At 37.5% G+C, this 13630-nt stretch overlaps 3 protein-coding genes and 2 non-coding genes across 5 annotated transcripts in view; 1 reads left to right on the top strand and 4 right to left on the bottom strand.

Moving 5' to 3' along the window:
* Positions 1 to 1144: 1144 nt before the first annotated feature.
* On the bottom strand, positions 1145 to 9642 carry LOC134812845 (filamin A-interacting protein 1-like). Its single transcript, XM_063820423.1, has 11 exons — positions 9516 to 9642; positions 9244 to 9381; positions 8947 to 9070; positions 8591 to 8704; positions 8250 to 8345; positions 7947 to 8054; positions 7707 to 7761; positions 7453 to 7562; positions 2163 to 2348; positions 1620 to 1733; positions 1145 to 1442 (listed from the first exon to the last, which is right to left on the bottom strand). Exons 1-11 carry the CDS (start codon positions 9551 to 9553, stop codon positions 1245 to 1247), a joined length of 1281 nt encoding a protein of 426 aa, XP_063676493.1. The 5' UTR covers positions 9554 to 9642; the 3' UTR covers positions 1145 to 1244.
* LOC134812848 (protein FAM8A1-like) overlaps positions 5333 to 13630 on the top strand; it is a 67963-nt gene continuing 59665 nt past the window's right edge. The window contains exon 1 of the mRNA XM_063820426.1: positions 5333 to 5357. The gene's annotated coding sequence lies outside the window, so the exon portion shown is untranslated. The remainder of the gene's footprint in view (positions 5358 to 13630) is intronic.
* Positions 6780 to 6852, bottom strand: Trnat-ugu (transfer RNA threonine (anticodon UGU)). The gene has a single exon. It is a non-coding gene; the product is annotated as a tRNA-Thr (tRNA).
* Positions 8761 to 8833, bottom strand: Trnat-ugu (transfer RNA threonine (anticodon UGU)). Its single transcript has one exon. It is a non-coding gene; the product is annotated as a tRNA-Thr (tRNA).
* On the bottom strand, positions 11685 to 12569 carry LOC134812531 (uncharacterized). Its single transcript, XM_063820003.1, has one exon. The coding sequence runs from the start codon at positions 12567 to 12569 to the stop codon at positions 11685 to 11687; it is 885 nt and encodes a 294-aa protein (XP_063676073.1).

Below are 13630 nucleotides of genomic sequence, written 5' to 3'. Positions count from 1 at the left end.
TAAGTCAAATTATAAGTTGTCAAAAAAATTAAAGCTTTGAGCCGTCCATAAGCTTAGATATAACCATTTTTATGCCAAATAATCGAGCTAATTTTTCATACTGGATGGACTTACTGCCTTTTCTGAGAAAACTTGGACTTACTTCCTTTTCTGAGAAAAATCTCTGTTCAATATTTTTCTGAGAAGGAAGTAAGTCCAAGCTTTTTACCAAATTTTTGAGGTTGGGATCTATGTATTTTGGATTATATTGTAAAATATAAACAATTAGGTAAATCTAAATTGCTCCATATCATATGATAAATGTTTTTGAATAATAGTATGCCCTTATTTAGGCAAACTCGCCAATTTTGAAAGATTTAAGTGCATTAAATGATATCTTATCGATATTTTGATGAAGATAAACTTGATCTAAAAGATATACCTAAACTAAACATTCTCTGCGATTATAACAGCTCAATGACTGCTCGTATGTTTATGTTTTGCGACTAAAATACATCCAGCGTTTTTGAAAATCGGCCACCAAATTTTTTTTGAGGCCTAAATGAAAATTTTGATCACTTACGTAAGGTTGAAATTTAATTATACATCGATTCTGAAAATTTCAAGCGAAAATATCAATCGGCAGTAAAGTTATGTTCTTTTTGGGAAATCGCTTTCTAAAATTCTGTTTTTAGCATGGTTTTATAGGAAGTAAGTCCAGCTACTTCTTCCTATCACAGATAATTTATCTCAGAAAAGGCAGTAAGTCCACGGAAATACTTCCTTATCTCAGAAAATTTTCAAGATTTTCTCAGAAAAGGCAGTAAGTCCGGACTTACGTCCTTCTCTCAGAAAATAATTGGCCAAAACCGAACATAATGTTTCTCAACTTGGACTTACTTCCTTAGGAATTGCATGCAACAACGTTTCTATACATTAATATGTAGCTCATGTTGTAGAGAATTTTCTACTGAAAATTTTGATACCAATATTGCCATATTTCGAAAAATTGGACTTACTGCCTTTTCTGAGAAAACGGCAGAACACTGCTTATATAACGAATAACAAATTACTGTATTTTTCATTAGACTACGAATCGTAATGAATTTATAAGATCTCGGAAAGGCATAAAATAAAAAAACAGGCTATAGATGTTCGATCTGATTTCGTCTCAATGCTGTTAGCGTTCAAATAAAACTTCATCGAACCACTAGAGAATAATTCATGAGTTCAAGTTTATAACGCCACAGGTAAACTTTGATTAACTATGCAACGGTATTGAGATTGGGGAAGAGGCGTTGCATCTTCCTCGTTCTGTCCACTGTACGATCATCTAGCCTCTCTTGCACCCAGCCTGCAGCTTGTTTCGTCAGGGATCTGTTCAGAGCGTCGTAGTTCTGTTGAGCTTTCTTCAGCTTTTGTAACGCATTCTCCCGGCTCTGCTTTAGGGTCGTCACTTGCATCTACAATAGTAGATTAGATTAGTAGATTAGATTAGTAGATTAGATTAGTAGATTAGATTAGTAGATTACATGTACAAGAATAAATGTTTGAGTCTCATATTTTAGAAATTGTTGCAATCGGAAGCTGGAAAATGTGTACTCCATGCCTGGCGTGACTTTCGAGGGATTTCAACTAACCGTGGTGTAGTGAAGGTTTGAACAAGCTGTTTTACAACTCTCTTTAACTTTGGTGTGCTCTCTTTGGAGATCACTTAACGCTTTGTTGCTTGTTTCCACTTCAAGTCTCAGACTCTAAAAAAATGACGATCAATCTATGAATGAATCATTATTCCGAGGGAAAAAACTTGTTAACAAGTCCTACTCCTAGTGGCTAGTCTTGTTTAATCTAGGTAAACTATAGGTAAAAATATAATATTAATTATAAGCTAAAATGTACTAATCTTTGTATTCTAAATGGGGAAAAGAAGAAACATTGTCAGTCAGTCGAGAAAATTGTCAGTCAGGCTATATGGCAGCTTTGTAGATGTTGTGACTATGCTAGTAGTGGTCCCAGGCTAATTGCGACTGGAATTGCGGTGTTAAATCGATTTAATGGTATACCAACGATCCACCTCCCACTTGTTGTTTGGTACTTAGCATTAATACTTTAATAGTGTTAGCTGTAGCCATTTATAGCTACAACATCTACATTAAGAATTAACAGCATTTTATTAAACTCACTTCGTTTTTCTTGAGCAGTTCCTCGACCCTGATAGCAGTTGGCATATTGCCAGCACGTGCTGCACGTTGTATCAGGGCACGTGACAGTCCAGGAATAGTGGCTAAGTTTCCCTCAACACTACCATCTGCCAGACTCGAAGCCATGTGTTTGCTGATGGGCTGGAGTCGCTCGTGGTCAAGTGATGCCTGAAGAAAATTAGGATTCATTTTTATCTTATGATTGCTCTTTAGTTTTTACCGTATCGAAGAATACAAAGTATTTTGTGAGAGTGGTAAAAAGTATAAATATTAACAATAGATAACTACATACACACAATTATCAATAATATCAAATCCAAATCACATGTTCAGGTGACATAATGTATGTTGAAAATCAAGAATTTTCCCATGCGTAAGATCAAGACACTAGATAAGGTCATGATGTTTTTTGTCTTTAATGAATAACAACTTTATGTTCCGGGGATCATGGTTAGCCATTAATTTATACACTAGGTTTCAATTCAGCATTGCAGTTAAGGATTCAAGCACCGTTCAGGGATCATGATTAAGTTCAGGATCGGTGCCATGCAAGGAAGGATCAAGGTAGAGCGGAAAGGTTTGGGTAAGGGTTAAGTTCAGGATGACCATTAGTTTAAGCATAAACTTCAGTTATGTTTCTTGAATAGGACCATCCGACCATACAGCCTTGATAAAGATTTTGTGTATGCTGCTGACACATAAAATCCTAAGAATGCTTCTATATCAGCACATTTCAGGAACTGGTACATAGGAGAGACTTTCCAGTTTGTATCCCAAACATCGTTTTGGTTTTGGCAAACGCTTTCCTTGTCCCGGTAGATCGTTCCTCCGAGCGGATGTTGCTGATTTTAAGGAGATTACCAGGGTAAGGAGGTCGTTGGTGATAGCATCGTGTCCCAATCTAGAGAGAGCTAATTCAGCATCACAAGCAGTGTATCCTAGTTTGATGGCGTACTGTACGAAAGAGTGCATCTTATAGATTGTTGACAAGATGTTTAATTATTAAAGGTTGTTGAATAGTTGATAGGTTGTGGAAGAAGAGATGAACTGACTGTAAACAATTGATAACAATGAACAAGATATAACATCCTTATATACTTTAACCCATGGTTTATCGTTATCATAATCAGACGTTTCTGATGTCTGAAAATAGTCTGCTGTCTGGTATGAGAGTCCAGTTACACGTTTGATTGGATCCTATGGTCACCCGAATATTTGTCACATGATAAGCCGATCTGGTTGGATCATGTGATTTGTGCAAATGCTGGCGGTGAATCATGTGACTATAACCGGTCAATCAGTGTCACGTGGAGCGATAATAGTTTCAACTCTAAAGGACCATTCACCGAGTCAACAATTTTCCTTGACATAATACAGACAGATCCGTCTGAAAAAATCGATCTGCTGACACTCAAAGCTTTCAGAGGATTTTTGACGTTTTTGAGTCCCATTAGGTGCCCTTTATGGCTGACCAACTTTTCCGAACTTTTCCACTTGTCTTAAGGCCACTTTTTGCCACTTTACCACTTTTTACCACCTTTCTTGTTTGTCGAATATCTTTAGTTGTGAACATCGTAAAAGGTTGCGGATCAATCGAGTGTGTTCATATTATCAGGAAGAAAAACTTTTGTTGCAACAATTTTTACGTCAGATAATAAGTTAATTGGATAATTATCAATTAACTAATTAGCTAAATTCTAAAAAATTTTACATTTTTTAGAATTACATTTTTTTTCGAGACTTTAAAAATTTCGAAAATTAAAAATATTTTTTCCGCCAAAAGTGATCAAATCGCATGAAACACGGAGAAAAATGCCTTTCAAATAATTTATTTGACTAAAACTTAGTTAATTTTTCGTTTCAAGAATACTTAAATCGCCAATATTTGTAGTTGGAGTTCAGTAAATCTCGGCAGATTTTAGTAATCAGGAATTATATTACTACGTGAAGAGGTCTGAAACTGAAAAACGTTAACCATACGATCGCGCGGCGACATAAGAGAGTTTCATAAACTAATTTTTACAGAAACTGCACCAATGGCACAGTCAAGATCGAAACGATAGCCTGCTGTACTGTCATTTTATTGATTTCAATGATGAATCAGTGGGGTTAAGATAATCACATTTGTAATAAAATATAAATAAAACATATCTATACCGTCAATTGTGCTAGTCTAAACCAGCCTACCTGTATTACCAGGCCTCTTCTTTTCCTCGACAATCAAACCAAGTTGCTCATATTGCATTTGGTGGGTGATGTAAGTAGTAATACATATCGAGCTGTATTCAATCACAAAACGACACAATGCAATACGTGTATATTATATTATGGCCCTTAATGAGGTATATGAAACGTTCTATATCGTACACTTCTCGTTTCTCCCGTGAGAGGCCCAGTAATAGTATGGAGAGGTTTTACAGTTTATCACGAAAACGTCTACTTGGCCTCATGGCTCAAAGAAGGCAAGAAAAGACCAGAAAGCTTTCAACTCGCTCTTTTCAATGCCCGTCGATCTGTCCCACATTAATCCTGAGCTGATCATCATAGCCCCGAATATTCTACGGGAAGAACCTGTATTTTTACCTCACGACGTCCGGATTTCAAATCAACACCCTCAATAACATTAACAATCCTTCCTGATCAGAATCTGTCTCTATTAGCAATTTCCAAAATATCCTGACTCTCGTGGAATATTTCACTGAATTAATTATTACCGGTTCTTTACTACCCCTTGCCCGTCACTCGTATCTACATCTTACCCTTGCCAGTATGTTACCCTTGCTGATTTTACGTTTAGCCGACCCTGAAATATGGGGGTGATTTGAGGTATCCAGCACAGCAAATGAAGCGGTATGCAGTACAATACAAAACAAGTCACAGTTGATGTTGGAAGGTGTATATTTACACTTGCTTCCTGGACCTGGCTGTTCCTTAGTTTCCTTGATCTGTTCTTGCCTTCTTCGAACTGTAAATGAGCCATGTAATGAGGCCAAGTATACGTTTTCGTGATAAACTTTAAAACGTCTCTATACCGGGTTTCTCACGGTATAAAGCGTAACATAAACCTCATTAAGAGCCATATTTAATATACACGTATTGTGTCGTATTCTGATTGAATACAGCTCGATATGTATTAGTTTCAATACTTTCAACACTACTATATAACAAATAATTTGAATAACAGGATGGATTACTGAGGGCACTGTGTTAAGGTGATTTAAGTGGGTCCCAATCCCCACCGACCATTCTTCTTTGTGTCATGAATACTTGCTTCATTAACTCCTTTTAATAAAAAACACGGTGTCTTTATTGACTAAGCGCATTACCACTTACATCACCCACCAAATGCGATATGAGCAACTTGGTTTGATTGTCGAGGAAAAGAAGAGGCCTGGTAATACAGGTAGGCTGGTTTAGACTAGCACAATTGACGGTATAGATATGTTTTATTTATATTTTATTACAAATGTGATTATCTTAACCCCACTGATTCATCATTGAAATCAATAAAATGACAGTACAGCAGGCTATCGTTTCGATCATGACTGTGCCATTGGTGCAGTTTCTGTAAAAATTAGTTTATGAAACTCTCTTATGTCGCCGCGCGATCGTATGGTTAACGTTTTTCAGTTTCAGACCTCTTCACGTAGTAATATAATTCCTGATTACTAAAATCTGCCGAGATTTACTGAACTCCAACTACAAATATTGGCGATTTAAGTATTCTTGAAACGAAAAATTAACTAAGTTTATTTGAAAGGCATTTTTCTCCGTGTTTCATGCGATTTGATCACTTTTGGCGGAAAAAATATTTTTAATTTTCGAAATTTTTAAAGTCTCGAAAAAAAATGTAATTCTAAAAAATGTAAAATTTTTTAGAATTTAGCTAATTAGTTAATTGATAATTATCCAATTAACTTATTATCTGACGTAAAAATTGTTGCAACAAAAGTTTTTCTTCCTGATAATATGAACACACTCGATTGATCCGCAACCTTTTACGATGTTCACAACTAAAGATATTCGACAAACAAGAAAGGTGGTAAAAAGTGGTAAAGTGGCAAAAAGTGGCCTTAAGACAAGTGGAAAAGTTCGGAAAAGTTGGTCAGCCATAAAGGGCACCTAATGGGACTCAAAAACGTCAAAAATCCTCTGAAAGCTTTGAGTGTCAGCAGATCGATTTTTTCAGACGGATCTGTCTGTACTAACAAGGTATAAGTCGATCAATGCGGAAACCATTATTTACCGAACTGCTCGGAAGTACCCCTTTTACTTTGGTTCGCCAAGGTTGCATGGGTTTGGGTGCATAGTGTGGGATCTTGTTTAATATCCCTCAAAAACTCGAGAATTTAAGAAAATAGCATTACCTTTTCATCTTTTCTTGCAGCGGCAGCAAAATCAATTGCATTTATTCTAATTTTTATCGTTCGTTGATATAATGAAACTCATGACCTTTGGTTTACTAGACCAGTGCTGCAGCTGAGTGCTCAATGGTTTACAATCCATTCACTGGTCTACAATCTACGCTGCAATTCCATGGACACCTATACCATATTATTATCTTCAAATCACTCCAAAAGGTGACTAGGTCACTGAATCAGCCTCCGATGAGAATTGAACTCATGACCCCTGGTTTACAAGACCAGTGCTCTAACCACTGAGCTACGGAGGCGATGATGATGATAAATTTACTGAATAAAATATAAGGGATATTGGCCGCCCATCGTTCCATGTGTACCCTATTAAAGTATTAACTGTACAATTACTAAATTACAGCAAACCACTCCCAAAGCACATTGTTTCGTGTCTATGAGAAACCCTCGATGTTTCTCATGCATATAGAAAGGATATGATTCATACTCATTAAGTTTAGGAAGACAGGAGATTCGAGCCGATGGTGGGCTGTCTACAGACTCGCGTTTAGGGTGAAATTGCCGTTTCTGAATTTTGATTGATTGGGATGATAAGGTAACCTGATGAAGCTGATTTCTTCTCAATTAACAATGATAGTGATTAGATAGGCTAATTGAACTATTGAGCATTCAAAGCTTTAAAACATTTGGTAAGGAAATCGTTTTTGGTTAAAATTTACGAAATGTTAAAACTCTTGATTGCTTCTTACGATTGCACTTCAATTTAATTATCTCGTTGCATAGCGTAAAGCTCCGATAACGATGATCGTGACAACAACAATAATAGAGTATTGAAATTAAAAATTGAAAACCATTTATCGGAAAATCACAGTTACGCTGCTACACTTAAATTTTGTTACCTTCAATTCTTTGTTTCGATCTTTTTCTGCCACAAGAATTTGCTGCATTCTTCTGGCTGTATCTTGTGATTTCACTAACTCTGTGTTCATTTGTTTCAACCTCTTGCAAGCTGTGAAAATACAAAAATGATCATTTTCAAATATCCATAAGTAAGAATGTCATTAAGCTGCAGATTGTATAATTTCTTTGTTAGTTGAAAAACTGGAAGTAAACGCTGAGATAGGCTTGTTGGCGTTATTTTATTATTACTTACCCTCAATCGCTTGATTCTCACTGATCTTTATCGCTTCTCTAGCATCATCCCTTACCTGGAAAACGACAAGTCAAACTCGAATAAGCTGCTACCATTCCATCAACTATAATCATATAACTTGTGATCAGAGTTCATCGACTGTTGCAGTATAGTGGCAGGTTATTATAAGTAAACAGTGAGAGGTAAGCAGTAACCAGTTACCAACAGGAACAGTAACCAGTTACCAACTCTTCAACTAACCTTCTTAATTTCCTCCTGATAACGTTCACACATCGTCTCCAGTCCCTTGATCTCCTCTGTCTTCTTCATTACCGACAACTCTGACTTCAGTTTACCCTTCTCTGCCTCCTACGTGGAAACTTACAGTTTACTTATGCTTTGTTTTCTTTGTGAGACTACAATCAGTCTGTCAATAATTCTGGCATCCCCTATATATACAAAAGAAAATTAATTTTCGAGTATGATTATGAGTTGATTTAGATTAGGTGAAAATTATGAAATGAAGTTCATGAACACGACGTTATATAAATACATAATCCCGACCTTGATAACGGACACCTCCAGTGATTCAGGTTCATGCTCGATTATCTTTGCCATTGCCGCCAACTTTTCTGCTCGAGCTAATAACTCGCTTCTTTCCTGTGTGAAAAAGCTATCTGTAAATGTTACAACACCACTTTGGCGTGCACGATCTCGTTCTGTAATCTCACACACACGATCATTAAATTCTATATTTTATTTTTAAACTCATACAACACTGTTAATCTATTAAATTTGATGAGAATGTTACAAAAGTACAAATAGATTAAATGAAATTGAATGTAGCAACTCAATGGTAATTCTATATAGTATATGATGATTGATGATGTAACTATGTGGTGCACCTGGTCAATTTTCTGCTCCAGCTTCTCCTTATCATTAGCAAGCAACCTCTTCTGCTCATCAAGAGCCGACCTTTGGGATTTCACATCTCGTCTCTCTTTTTCAATTGTTAAAATCTGAAAGAGCATAGTTTCGTAAAAGATCATTCCAAAGGCGACAAAGGCTATGGATTAGCCTCCGATGAGAATCGAACTCATGACCCCTGGTTTACAAGACCAGTGCTCTAACCACTGAGCTACGGAGGCGATGATAATAACAAATTGACCTAATATTTATTGACCTAACCGTTAACAATAACAGCTACAATAATGTAAAATAACCGCCCATCATGCCATGTGGAACCTGCAGCTACTATTACCTGTTTCTCGTTGTGTTTCTCCTGAGCCTTGATCTCACAAAGCCTCGCCTCCAACAGCTTCATAAAACCGTCCAGTTCCCGTGAGCTATTCTGGTTAGGACGGATTGTTTCCAAAGTAACCACCCTGAGGCGAACACAGAGGTAAAAGAAATCGACAAAATTCAAGGTTTAGAGTTGGCTATTTTGCATGTTGTCTGTTTAGATCAGGAGGGGACAAATAATAGGTAATTGGTGAATAATAGCTGAAGTGGTTATACGAGCAGGTAAAGAAAGGGATAAAAGGATCCTAGCAGCTACCTGAGATTTGCTATGACTTCATTCAGAGGATCATCCTCGGACATAGACTCCAATCTCTCCAATTGTAGCACACTATCTTCCAACGTACAAATCAGCTCTTCGTTCTTCCTTTGCGTGATCAACAAACTTTGATAAAACCTTTGGGGAGAAAACGCGTGATTTGTGAATGGACTAGCAAACAAAATTATATTAACCTAGCGTTTGAACTCCTGGATAGTGGATCATCGGAAGTTCTAGCAAACAGAAAGATTGTGAAAGGATCCAACACCCACCTTGACAACATGTCACTACTCTCATCCATGATAGTCATATTTTAATTAACCAATTAGCTTAACTACAATTAGAAGGTTTACACTAAAATATGGACAAATTCGCGTCAACGTAACATACAAGCGATTTCAGAAAGATCTGATAAGACGAGATGACGTGCAGGAGAATGTACAGGTCACGTGCACTTGGCGTGCAGTTCCACTGCGAAATTTACAAACTTTGAAGCAGTGCTTATATCGTGTACATCAGGTGTGCTGAAGTTATTATGTCACACATAACATGCTTATCAGCTTTATGCTTTCATGTAGGATATAAATAAATTTGCTTGTAAGTAAGGGGAGTAAGGCACTGAATATAGTGGATAATTCTTACTCGCCATGATCACATATATTATAGCACCTTGGCCTTATTTGGATGGATATTATTATTGCGTGAGTGGATATTATTATGGGCGCTGACACTTTTACCATTCGCGCGATTTCCGACCAAATTAAGTCCAATAAAGTAGTGCATAAGCTTTAATATCACGTTTTAAAAGTAGTGCATAAGCTTTAATATCACGTTTTAATACAATAGTTGCGAAACAGTTAAGGAAAATATAAACTGTTTCTCAATTTCAGCTGTGTCACTGAATCGTGATTCTACAGTGTACACAGTACAGTACTATCCATAACTATTTTCTTGTTCATCATACAGCAATGATGTCCACTAGGTTCGCGTTCGCTAGGTTACAGCTTTACAGGTAGGCAGATACTTACTGCAGATATTCTATTTTCCGCTACAGTGTCTGTTGCTTAGGCGCTGCCTAAGCTTCATCAAGTTCGTCATTGCATAGTACTATAACTGACATTATGATTTGATCGAGATTTCGAGGCGATGACATTATGACAACCTCCACCACTTTCAGTTGGGGTTCATCCTGGGGAGACAAGGGTTATATAAAGATTAGGAGAGGTACTAACACATGTGCTATTGCTAGCTACGCTCACTATCCTATTCTGATGGGTCAGTGCCTTCGTTAACCAATATGGGGTCGTTAACATATTACGTAATCAGCCGAGGGGGAGGGGGTTTCCAAATGATTACGCTAGTGTAATTTTTACACGATAGCTATGTGTAAGACTGATTAACTTTAAGGAGGGGGGAGGGGGTTACAAATTGTCCAAAAATTGATTACGTAATAAAGTAATAATACATATTTACATAATTTATAATACTTAATATAGCTGGTGCTATTCTTCTATGGGAATGATATTCGGAAATCCTTTCTGTTTACTGCTAGGTGAAACCTTAGGTTATCCTTGTAATATACATTTTTCTAGCTGGAGGTGATGACGAAAACGACGACGATGATGACGATGACGATGATGACGACAAGGAAGAGAAAAAAACTTGTACGTGGAGGGAAGTAGAGGACAGGAAGTTTAAGAAGGGCCTGACTTTGTTAAAGTACACGAAATCTGAGACCATGACGTTATGTGAAGGAATCAAGGAGTGCAGCGGAATCTCTTGCAAAGGAAGCATGCAGAAAAAGTGCCAGCTGAATCAGTCAATAAAAGGAAAATCTAACGTAAAGTTTACTGCGTACGCTTGTGAGTAAAGCAAGCTGTATTGCTTACAAATTAACTACGGCTAGGAAATCTGGACAGTTGCAAGATGGAATATAACATTTCATTTCTGGATTTATTTAATATTTAATAAGGGGTCGTTCACATATTACGTAATCAATATTTAAGCAATTTTTGCCCCCTCCCCCCCCTCCGTAATCAACCGTAATCATTAATCAAGACCCAACCCCCCCCCCCCCCCCCCTCCTGACAGCAATATTACATAATCACGGCCTGACCCTCCCCCCCCCCCCCCCCCCCTCGACTTTTTTCCCTAGAAAACACTTTTCTCTACGTTTCATGCTATCATGATGACTGATGAGCCGAAATCATTAATATATCCGGCTAAACACTTTCTAAACTTCTTACTATTATACTTATAGCCGGATATTCGATCAATTTCTAAATTTTATCACTATCAGAGTGAAATTGAGTGGAATTTGAATTAAAATATTGTCAAATTGTTATTATTCCGTAATCAACCGTAAGCATTTGGAAAACCCCCCTCGGCTGATTACGTAATATGTGACATACATGCTACATAAAGAGGCTAGAGGTCTCCTCCTAGTCGTTGGAGTGGCCTGCATCACACACATCTCTTCTACGGTGTATCATGTGCCTCCATTCCACTCGTTTTAGAGCTAGAGCTAATTGTTTTACTGCATCTCTGCTGATGTTATCGACACCTGTAAAGTCAGCCGCATCCTCAAGTACACAGGCCATCCAGCCTTTGCGGGGTCGTCCTCTCAGTCTCTTTCCATAGTTTGGTTTCCAATCCAGTAGAAAATTGGGAAATCGTGTCTCTGGCATTCTGACAACGTGTCCGTACCACCTTAGTCTAACCGAACCGATGAAAGCTTCAATAGACTTAATTCCAGCACGCCTGAGAACTTCTTCAGTTCTGAGAACTTCTCTAGTTCTACTGTTCCATATCTTCCAAAGCTGATGGAACGCACCATTAGCACGCTGAATCCTGATGTCAAGATCTCGGTCAATGGTACCATCCCCACTGACGTTGGCATCAAGATAAACAAAGTTAGTGACCTGTTCAACAGGTTCTCCCTCCACTGTTAGCTTTATACTGTCTCTTTCGGTGTAAGGTCGCTGGGATGCACACTTGCTGATCGCCATGCATTGTGTCTTTTTAGCGTTGATCTTTAACCCAGCATAAGAGGTGTAATAAGCGATAAGATCAGTGGACTCCTGCAGCCCTTCTTCAGTATTGTCCATCACTGCCAGATCATCAGCGTAGTCACTATCCATGATAACTTTTTCATCTGCCCCCTTCAGTTCCTTTTGCAGTACAGCACCATGACTGATTGCCTTGTGAACCTCAGCCAAAAAGATACCAAAGTTCAGACAAAAATTAAATACAGGAGGGCCCTGTCCAGTGCCTGAATTGACAGAGAACCAATCAGACATTTTACCATTAACCCTGACAGCACTCATGGTTCCGTTGAAAAATGCCTGGAAGATTCTAACATAAAGTGTCTCATGCTTGACCAGATAAACTCTATTCTGATGGAATCAAACGCTGCCTTAAAATCAATGAAATTAACATGAATATGTTAATTTCATTGATTTGAACGACCCCTAATTAAATTAATTTGGGTTGGTTGTGTTAAGAATTGGGAAATTATTGCATTAAAAAAAATCATCTGAGTATTTTTAATTTGTCAAATCAATAGTATTGTAAACAATAATTGGGAACAAAAAGTGCTAGTTTGGTTTGAAATATATTTCTCCATTGGACGACAGACAGGATGTTGAATCCCACTTTTATGCAAAAGCTTACCTGGGGACCCCAGACTGAGCCAGTAAGTAAAACTAAAAGCCGCTGACAAACAGTCAAGGTTGACTTTTCTGCAGAAGGAATAAAGAGCCAGTGCAGAAGAGTGGTGATGAACCACTTAATCTTCAATATTCATAACGATCTCCTTCACCTTGCTTCTAGAATCTAGATTTCCAAGTTTTGAACAAATTTCCGTGGTACTTCGCATCCTGGCGCTGCTTGTGGAAAAACGCCAACGGACCTGATATCCACATCGTTATCCTTCAATTACACGTCACCTTGGTACGTTAATATCTTTATTAATCATATCATGATATCTTTATCAAAACCCACTTAACAATTTTGCTCATTTAGAACAGTTAACTGATTTATATTTAAGTATATTTAAGGGTTTATATTGTTGTTCCCTCCACTTTTAGTTGTGCTATAATACAATGAATCCAATTAACCAGATACTAACCAGTTCATCAAACAATTCACACAAGAGTAGACGATGAAACCCAATCCAAATTAACAATGATACTATTGTTAGAATTGTAAATATATAAGGGATGAAAGACGAGGCATTTTATAACTAATACTATCGTGCCATCGTTTTTATTTTGTTGACGGATCCCTGACCTAGCCTGTCTGAACGTATAGACCTGTACTGAGCGTGCTAACTGTGAATTTATATTTCCACCTCCATTGCTGAGATGAAACTGATGATAGTGTTGAT

The sequence above is a fragment of the Bolinopsis microptera genome, chromosome 3 (assembly GCF_026151205.1).
Source record: "Bolinopsis microptera isolate Bmic1 chromosome 3, MBARI_Bmic_1.0, whole genome shotgun sequence".
Lineage (NCBI taxonomy): Eukaryota > Metazoa > Ctenophora > Tentaculata > Lobata > Bolinopsidae > Bolinopsis > Bolinopsis microptera.
The sequence above is the reverse complement of the archived record's forward strand: the minus strand, read 5'-3'. Positions and strand labels throughout refer to the sequence as shown.

What these genes read in the sequence shown, in the direction of transcription:
- LOC134812845 (XM_063820423.1), bottom strand. Translation starts at nt 9,553, where the DNA reads ATGACTATCATGGATGAGAGTAGTGACATGTTGTCAAG. An exon ending in TGGAGGTGTCCGTTATCAAG is followed by an intron (nt 8,055 to 8,249) that starts GTCGGGATTATG and finishes GTTTCCACGTAG; the next exon opens with GAGGCAGAGAAGGGTAAACT. An exon ending in CAAACCTTCACTACACCACG is followed by an intron (nt 1,443 to 1,619) that starts GTTAGTTGAAAT and finishes CTACTATTGTAG; the next exon opens with ATGCAAGTGACGACCCTAAA.
- LOC134812531 (XM_063820003.1), bottom strand. Translation starts at nt 12,569, where the DNA reads ATGAGTGCTGTCAGGGTTAATGGTAAAATGTCTGATTGGTTCTCTGTC.